This window comes from Lagenorhynchus albirostris, chromosome 1, assembly GCF_949774975.1.
Source record: "Lagenorhynchus albirostris chromosome 1, mLagAlb1.1, whole genome shotgun sequence".
In the NCBI taxonomy this organism is placed as follows: Eukaryota; Metazoa; Chordata; class Mammalia; order Artiodactyla; family Delphinidae; genus Lagenorhynchus; species Lagenorhynchus albirostris.
In genome coordinates, this window is record NC_083095.1 from 162,418,820 (window position 1) to 162,428,001 (window position 9,182).

Here is a 9,182-nt window from a genome sequence, read left to right on the forward strand (position 1 = left end):
CCTCCCCCTTCTCCACCCCCCACTCCTGAGTGACCTTTGGGAAAGCCTGAATGGTCCTTGCAGGGCACCTCTTCCCTCTCTCTGCCTTCGCTCATCTAGTCAACTGCCAGATAACATAGTAATCCACGATTGCAAGTGGCCCCTTTATTTCCATCTAAACTGTCAAAGCTTTAACTGAGGCTGTCATGACTTCACCCCAAACTAATTCTATATAATGCTGATTCAGCTTTTGTGCCCCAATTCTTAACTGATTTCAAACAAAGAAAATATGGCTTTGGTTTAACACCTGGTTCACTTCTACCAAAGCCTTCACACTGAGTGGCCTCAGTATCCAAGTGGGTGGACAACCCAGCCAAACCTAGCTTTCCATTTTCTTCCTAACCTCCAGTAACCTTCACCATTTCATGTCAATCACTCCTGCTCATGACCACACCATGTACCTTGTCATATGGACTCGCACTACCTCTGAAATGGTAAGTTCAGACATTACACTCTGACCACAACCTTCGATGCCTCTTCAGCTCTCACACACACTCCCATACATGTGTCCTTGCACCTCAAGACTGCCATTCCCTTGACCTCTCCGTCCTTTCTGTCAACCCTCTTCCTTCCCTACTCTAGTAGACTCCACCTTCAACCTTTTGGTTTTTTTGCTTCTCCACTTTTGATCTTTGATCACCATTAACCATTTCAGTAACCCTCAACCCTCTCATACCCACCTGGATGAAACCAGTTGTCTGCCTTATCTTCAACTTCCTGGCATTTAAAAATGATATAACTGTACAAGACTGGGGTCATGATGATTTCATGGTCTCCAAGTTCAGCTAGACCATCAGTGTTGCAGAGTGAGTTTCAACAGTTAGCTCTTTGACATTCTCCAGAGTATTTAAATCTGTTCCACTCTCCTCACATCTTCAACACCTCCTCTCCTTCAGCTAATGAAGGAACTCCAGCTCTTCGCATCAAACCTATACACACAGCTACATGTGCACCTAAACTTTTCCTTCTCTTGTGAAGGAAGGAGTGTCTGAGTAAGGCTTCTTGTAGACAGGTCAGTCTCCACCTGTGCTCAGAACCCCACCTCCTCCCTCTGTTGTAACGTCTCCTCTCTTGGCTTATTCCTATGAATATTCAAATGTGGTTAATTCTCATTCCAGTTTAAAAAAGAAAAAACATCTTAACGTCATGTGCTCCTCCAATACCAGTTACTCCTTCACAGTGAAATCGAATTATTTTCTACACATATCTCTTTCCTCTTCTGCACTGAAACTGCTAGCACCCAGGTCACTAACACCGCTCATTTCTGTTTTACATGCCTTCTCTGTGGCACTACTCCCTGTTGACTACTCCCTCTTGAAGTACCCTTTCTTGGCTGCTACGTACTCCTACATCTGGCCAATGTCATTTGGTGCCTTCTCTCTACATTTTCTTAGGGTTCTGTCCTGGGCCCTCATGCTCTGCACACTCTCTGAGTCTTTATCTCATCCACGTGCATGGCTTCAATTACCATCTATTTTCAGAGGGCTCCAGAATCCATCATCAGTCCAGATCTCTCAAGCTTCAGTTACAGACATTCAGTTACCCCCTAGTGTCCCACAGCTATCTCAAACTCATTATGTCCTGGACTGAACAACTCACCTCAGACTCCCAAACCTGCTCCTCGGGCCCCAATCCTGGGCATCTTCCCTGACTTCACTCTCATTCCCACATCCAGTCATTCCCCAAGCTCCGATCATTCTAGTTCTTGAGTATGCTTGAAATGATCAGCTCTCAGTTCTCCATTCCCACTGCTACTACTCTGGTTCAGGCTACCATCTTCCATTTAAGAGGCAGGTCTCCCTACCTGTATTCCTCTATTGGCCACATTGCAGCCAGTGATCTTTCTAATCACAACAAATGTGACTCTACCAATCCTTTGCTTCAAACCCTTCAATGACTCTGATCTTGCCTCCGCCTTCTTCAGTTTCATCTTTTGCCACTTCGCACATCAGAATATATTTCCTCTCCTTTTACACTGTGGCATCCTCAGCGCCTGGCACAAGGTAGATGCTCCATCAGTACACGGAAGGTACCCAAAGGCTAAAGCAGCAGGATACTCTACATCCACTTAAGGGCCATAGGAAGCAGCGTGGAGCTCTGCACCTGCTGGTTGGCTGCAGCAGCGAGAAGACACCTGGCCCTGTGCGCTTTTTGCCGCTCACTCCAATCCCTTCTTCCCATGAGGAAACAAGACCAGAGGGGGTTGGGGGTGGTCACGACTCGACCAGAGCCCAGCTCCCCATCTCTCGGTCTCCTGAGCCGCTTTTCTAGGTGGCGAGGGTCCCGCGTAGGTCCGGGAAGAACGAGGGGTCTTGCTCCCGCCAGCCGGAAGGTGTCGCCCTCGTGCCACAGCAGAGGCGCAGGCCAGAGAAGCCGCTCCCGCCCGCTGCGTGCGCAGGTGCAGAGGGCTCTTCCGGCGTCGGGCCGCCTTTCTTGCCGCCTCCTTGGCGTGGATGCTGCGGCTCGGCTGCGGGGTGAGGCAGCTGGGGACGGGACCTGGTGCTCGGGCTGCTGCCCGGCTCCCTGTGGGCACCGAGATGCCTAAGAAAGCTGGTGCAGTGAACAAGGCCAGTGGCAAGTCCCTTGGCAGTTGGAGGGTGGGCCGCAGGAATGCTGGTTGAGGAGCGCGGGAGAGAAGCGGGACCCGTGGGTGGGTAGAAGCTCCGCCAACTGCTTGTTGTCTCTGAGTTTCGGGCCTCCCGCTCCCCGTCTTTCCCGGCTGCGCTGCCGCCCACCGGGGAAGTCGGAGGGCCCGGGCCGGCGGCGCGCGAGGCTGTTCCTGAGCTGTGGCTGCCGACCCCGCCGGCCTTGCTCCCACACTCCCAGGCTCGCGCTTCGTGTTCCGGCAGCGCCGTGCGGCCTGTGCTTCCCTCGGAGGCTCTAGTTAGCGTTCTGTCTCCTTTCCTTGGCTGGTCTTCGCACCCCTCCATCAAGAATGCACCACTCCCACACTTCCCTTCCACCGTCTCTGCAGGACTGACTCCAATCGGTTCCTAAGACCCGGCTCTAAGACTGCCTCCTGCCGGGAGCTTCCCCAGTGTCCCAAGGCGGGACTGCCTTCCCTTTCTCTGCGCCGTGATGCCCTGTGCGTGTGTGGTCGGCGCTCCTAGCACAGTGTATTAGAGTGATTATTTGTTCTTTTTCTCTCGCTGCAGTCCTAGCTCCTTGAGCTCCATGTGTCCTTATTCATCTTTACATCTCCTTTGCCTACATACTGCCTTGGTGCGCAGTTCATGCTTGTTAAATGGAAAGTTCCGAGTACAGCTTCTGGCACACAGTAGTCCTGTAAATACCACTGTTGTTCCTTCCTCCTCCCCTTCCCCCCAGAACACATGGATATACACCGTCCAGCCATAGTTGTTCACAAACGTTTGTTAACTTGTGCTGCTTGAGATACAAAGATGAATAATCGCTGCTCCCTGAGGAATGGGAAATACAAAGCCGACAGTAGGAACCAGTTCTAAGTCAGGTTTTCCAAGGCAGGAAAAAAGCACTTTGTGGGGTTGATGGGAAGGCTTCGTGGAAGAATTGATTTGAGCCATGAAGGCTGCTGGAAGACCATTCTGGGTGGCCAGAACTCCCTGGACGTGACCCATTAGCCTAGTTTGTCTTGGTTAAGGGTGAAAAGGAATCATGGAAAGATCAAATGTGTGGGAAAGTATTTTGTAACCGTAAAGTTGTAGTGTGATTGTTGTTGTCGTTTTAGGGTAAAAGCCAGAGCAAGGAAGCAGAGAGACCAGTTCCTCCCTCAGGTCCTGTGGCCGTTGATCCCAAAGGTTGTGTCACCATAGCCATCCATGCCAAACCTGGTTCCAAACAAAATGCTGTGACAGGTATACCTGGCCACTGGGGTGGGAATCTTGTATGAACCACTTGTCTCCTCTCCATCCTCCCTTTGCCTTGGCTTGCTGGAAGTTCATCCTGTGTGGTCAAGTATATTTTTCACACCTGCAGTTAGAGGCTTCTCCATTTTTAAATTCTGGATTCTAATGTAAAGGTGTAATCTAGTGTTTAAAACCAAATATACCGTATTTAAAGCATACCAAGTTAGATGAAAAAACCATTGTGTATTGTCCTTTTTAATACGGTATTTTATGAACCAGGATTTACTGTGGTGATCAATTCAAAATACAAACTGCGAATCGTTATGTTGTACACCTGTTATGTGTCAATTATACCTCAAAATTTAAAAAGGTATTTTAGAAAGAACATAGATAGAAACGTGTAGCCTAGATGATTCTTAGTTTGTCCTATTCCAAAAGTGGAAACATTGGCCAGAGAAAGATGTTTTGGTTGATTTTTTAAATGACCATTGGTCCAAGGAGGGAGAGAAAACCTCAGATCTGTGAACCTGATCATCAACACCTGTGTGAGCTTATTTCAAATCAAAACTCTACAGGATATTCCTGGGCCCAGTTCTTTCATCTGTCAGATGAGATAGTTAGAAGCTTTTAAGCTATTCCCTGGAGTCCAAAAGGTGCCTCAAGAATCTGCGGTGGGCAAAGGGGAGGTTGGCAGACAGGACTGTTTACATTTGTTTTAAATGCTGGGGCTTCAGGAGAGATTGGGTGGGGTGGGGAGGCTTCTGATTGGGAAAAAAGTTTGATCTGAGTTATCCTGACGGTCTTTTTCACCCACTAAAGCTAAAGCTCTGTATTCCAATTTTTAAAATATTTTTAAAACAAGACCTCAAAATTGGGGTGCTAGGCCCGGTTTGTGTTGATGGCCATGTTAGCTTGGCTATTTGTTGGCTGTACCCTCCTTGGCCAGCATTTTCTAAGTAGTCACTGTGGACACTGCTGTTGGAATACCATGTTTCATCAGATCTAACTGGCCATCCTCTATGTATAAGGTGCAGAAGTACTTTATGTACCAGTAAGACAAAATCCACATCAACTAAACACTTTCTTTTCCATTTATTATGATACATCAGGATTTCAAAGATATTAAAATGTGAAAAACTGTGCATCATAGAATCAGTGACAGGCTAGGAGGAAGGTTGTTCTACCATCTCATTCCTGTGGATTCTGTAGCCGTGTTTACACAGGCAAGATGTAAGCGTGTGGAAATGCCTAAGTAACCCCAGATGCAGGACCAGCTCAAGCTCATTTGCAAACTGCTTTGAGTGTATACTTCTCTCTCAGAAATAACAGTGGAGGATTGCAGACACATTGCTCTTTATAAAGGCTGTATTGATGAGGGAGTCTGGACCACTCTTCAAAAAGCAGTGTTCATTGTCCCTGGATTTCAAAGCATGAATTCAAATTTATTTGTGAATCACAATGCCACTTTCTAGCCATGTGACCTTGGACACATTACTTCTCGGTTCCAATTTCCTCGTTTGTAAAATGGAGATAATAAAGGTATTAATATCTTCATAAAATTATGGGAATAAACAAGTTAATATTTGTAAAGCCCTTAAAACATGTTTGTGTGCCCTTAAAATTAGTGTATGTAAGCGCTGTGTAGATGCTAACTAAATACTACTATTTTTTTTTTTTTTGCGGTACGCGGGCCTCTCCCTGTTGTGGCCTCTCCCGTTGCGGAGCACAGGCTCCGGACGTGCAGGCTCAGCGGCCATGGCTCACAGGCCCAGCCGCTCCGTGGCATGTGGGATCCTCCCGGACCGGGGCATGAACCCGTGTTCCCTGCATCGGCAGGCAGACTCTCAACCACTGCACCACCAGGGAAGCCCTAAAAACTACATTTTAAAAATATCAAAGAGACATTTCACATAAGAGGTGAATCTAATCCAGTGCTCCCATTTTCCTGATGAGACCCTGAACAACCCTCTACAGTTTCGTGAGCTGCCTGGTTAATCCACTTCCTCCGTGACATTGCGGGGCTAAAGCCCAGCTCCGCTGACTCCCTGCCTGGGCTCTTCCTGTTAGACCAAGTGCAGTTTCCAGCTCCTAAATCCAGGTTATTGCCCAGGACTCTGTAGGCCCATTTTGGTCAGCAGGGTGGGGTGGGGTGGGGTGGGGTAAAAATCAGCTTTCTTTGGATTTCTGTAATGGTAGAGGCATATTTATGTTTAGGTTCCCTTAACTGTGATTAATCATTCTTCATTCAGCAGTTATTAATTGAAAACCTACAACATGCCAGACAAATGCAAACACTTTTACAAAATATGCTCACTGCGTGAAGAAAAAGAACTCCATGAGGATCAAGTCCACACTGTTTTCATTGCAGATTTGACAGCCGAGGCTGTGAGTGTAGCTATTGCAGCACCTCCGACAGAAGGAGAGGCTAACGCTGAGCTTTGTTGGTATCTTTCCAAAGTCTTAGAACTCAGGAAGAGTGATGTGGTTTTGGATAAGGTAGGTCTCTCTCTCTCTCAACATCTTTGAGTACATCAGTCATTACTTATAAAATACCAATTTTTTTCTTTTCCAAATAATTGAAAAACCAGTTGTTTTTAATGCTCATAATCATTTAATCACTAAAATCTGTGAATTCTTCCTAATCTTCACTCCTAATGCCTCACTCCTTCAGACTGTGCAAACGCTATACTTGTATTCCTTAATTGCCATCATTTCCAGCATTTTCTCGTAAGTTCATTCCTGTACCTGCTCTGTCAGATTAATCTTGCTTGTCTTTTCCCTCAAGTCATCACCATACTAGAAAAATCTAAAATGGTTCCTCTTGTCATCTCCATTAGTGAGTTCATCAAGCATACCTGGTCCCCCGTGTTATCCTTGCTCACTAGAAGCTTATTAGGAAGAGAGAGGACTCATGTGAAGTCATTAATACCATGGATTTGCACTAGGGGTGGATATCAAAATCACCTGGAAATGATTTCTAGAACAGAGGTTCCTGGGCATCACCCCAGACTTAACTGAAATAGAATCTGTAGGAGTAAGACCCACTCGTGTTTATACTTCTTAAAGCTCTATTTGTTTTCCACTGCTATACTATACTCTGTAGCTCCTACCCAGGATCCAGCGGGCACTCAGAGTCATTGGTTAGTAGGCTGTACCTAAACGTCCATCTGATCAGGCCATTCCCTCACCGTCGCCCCTGCGGCAGGTCATTTCGGATTTTCTCCAGCACACGTGCTCTGGCATTTGCCTGAAAGGGACTCCCCACTCTTCCACCTGTGCAGCTTCTACCCATTTAGATAAATACCTGCTCAAAATTTACCTTCTTTAAAGGGTGTTTACCTTTTTATAGTTGTCTTAAGCAGTTGTGGAATCATAGCACTTGGATATGTGGTTGCTTTTTGTTCGGAATTTTCAGAAATGTGTAACGGTATAGAGAATACCAATTTGTTTTACATTTGGAATTATTTTTATACAAAGTTTATATAAAATTGCAATATTTGTTTTGGTAATTTAAAAAATAATTTAAACAAAAGTATTACTTGAAACCAGAATATTGTACATCTGGATTCCATATTCATTTTGAAAATTTAATGCCTAGCTTTTATTATTACAGAAATTGATGTATGAAGGTTAAAAACTCTGGAGAGTTGTAAAAATATTGTAGTAAGGTGGAATCGAAGAGACAGCCTTTGGTTAGACCAGAAATGGCTAGGAGAAAGTGGGCACTAAGCTGTCAGGAAAACACCAGCCTACTTGTAACAACCCCTCAGCAACTGAGGTCTGCTGCCTCTTAATAGCATTAGAAGGTTTAGTGTGTTATCCTGACACTGTTTTTTCCTTTTGGTCAAGGGTGGTAAATCTCGTGAAAAAGTGGTAAAGCTTTTGGCCTCCACAACTCCGGAAGAGATCTTGGAGAAACTGCAAAAGCAAGTTGAAAAAAAATAAAAGCAAGAAATGAAAAGTACACCCTTGAGAAACTTTTTTATTGCTAATGCTGAAAAGACTGTTAAAAAGGAAAATATATTTAAAGACACAGAATGTGGAAATACACATATATTTAATTAAGAACAGGACACACAAAAAAAGTATGAAGGTTAAAAGTACTGTTATGTTGAATTTAGGTTCTAAAATCCCTGATCCCAAACAGCTTGGGACATGTTACTCTGATTTCATGGTGTTACAAAATAACAGAGCTGGAAAGGATATTTAAGATGACCTGATTGAGCCCCTTTCATTTCGTCATGGGGCTTCTGATGTCCAGAATTTGAGTGTATTCAGGATCACATGGTGCAAGATGGCAACTAGAACCTAGATCGCTTGGCTTCCAGTTGAATGCAGTTTATCCCAATTGTAAATTAAAATATTTCCACAGCACTACTGGAATTCTGGGGATGGCCTTCTAATCCAGTTTACAAGTGACAGAGGAAGACCTGTCACTGCTTCATAGTGTCACTTTGTATTTTAAAATGATTATGTATTATGTAAAATGCAAAATTTTTTTCTGTGTTTTTTAAAAATTCTGTTGACCATTTTGTTAGAAAGTAAATAAGAATAATCAAGACTTGTAATTTAGGGAATTCCCTGGCAGTCCAGTGGTTACGACTCGGCGCTTTCACTGCCAGGGCCCCGGTTCAATCCCTGGTTGGGGAACTAAGATTCCGCAAGCCACGCAAGACGCAGCCAAAAAAAAAAAAAGACTTGTAATTTAATGTTAATTTTCATTTTTGAGAAGTCACTGAATTTTCTTCCTCCTTGGATGGTAACTGCAGTCATCAAATCTGGTAGTTCTTATGAATCTCCTAAGATCCTCAAAAGAAGATAGAAGATCTGGAAGCTATTTTCAGTATTTGTAAAAACCTATCAGAAGTCATATCTATATTGAACTTCAAAAGCTAATAATAAATATCTTGCTTTTAAATGTTCAATCAAATTATAGTAATTTGTTAAGGTGAATAAGTTAACCCGATTACCTTTGCTGATAGAAGAGCCGATCTGCAGTTGTGTACTTTGTCTAAGCACATGAGAAAAATCTGTTAAAATCCACCAAAAGGACCAATAATAAAAATTACGGATGGTAAAAGAACTGGGAGCCACTCATCTAGTTCAGCTTACTCTGTTGAGAGGAGCCGAGGACAACCAAAGTTAGGTGGCTCATCCAAGATCAGAGTAAACGTGAAGGGCAGAGCATGGGTTACGCCCATCTGCCTTCTCTTCAAAGCCATTATGCCACATTGCCTCCAAATGTGCTTCTGTTTTACGTGGTCTTGGCTTCGGAACCTTTTCTCTTTTTTTCAGCATTGTTCTGGTGTGTGCTCTACA

General features: G+C 44.6%; 1 protein-coding gene across 2 annotated transcripts; it reads left to right on the forward strand.

The window, feature by feature from the left end:
* Positions 1-2,446: 2,446 nt before the first annotated feature.
* C1H15orf40 (chromosome 1 C15orf40 homolog) lies at positions 2,447-8,781 on the forward strand. Of its 2 annotated transcripts, none has more exons than XM_060157618.1 (4): positions 2,447-2,513; positions 3,746-3,872; positions 6,232-6,359; positions 7,713-8,781. In XM_060157618.1, the coding sequence occupies exons 1-4, from the start codon at positions 2,493-2,495 to the stop codon at positions 7,806-7,808; spliced, it is 372 nt and encodes a 123-aa protein (XP_060013601.1). In that variant the 5' UTR covers positions 2,447-2,492; the 3' UTR covers positions 7,809-8,781. The 2 variants fall into 2 exon arrangements, with proteins under 2 accessions (XP_060013601.1, XP_060013592.1); XM_060157609.1 differs by having other exon boundaries at positions 2,449-2,606.
* The last annotated feature ends 401 nt before the right edge of the window (positions 8,782-9,182 follow it).

Bases quoted from the DNA above. Each gene is read 5' to 3' on its own strand.
- C1H15orf40 (XM_060157609.1), top strand. From the start codon at position 2,493: ATGCTGCGGCTCGGCTGCGGGGTGAGGCAGCTGGGGACGGGACCTGGT. The intron at 2,607-3,745 runs GCCAGTGGCAAG...TTGTCGTTTTAG, and splicing joins AAGCTGGTGCAGTGAACAAG to GGTAAAAGCCAGAGCAAGGA. The intron at 3,873-6,231 runs GTATACCTGGCC...TTTTCATTGCAG, and splicing joins CAAACAAAATGCTGTGACAG to ATTTGACAGCCGAGGCTGTG.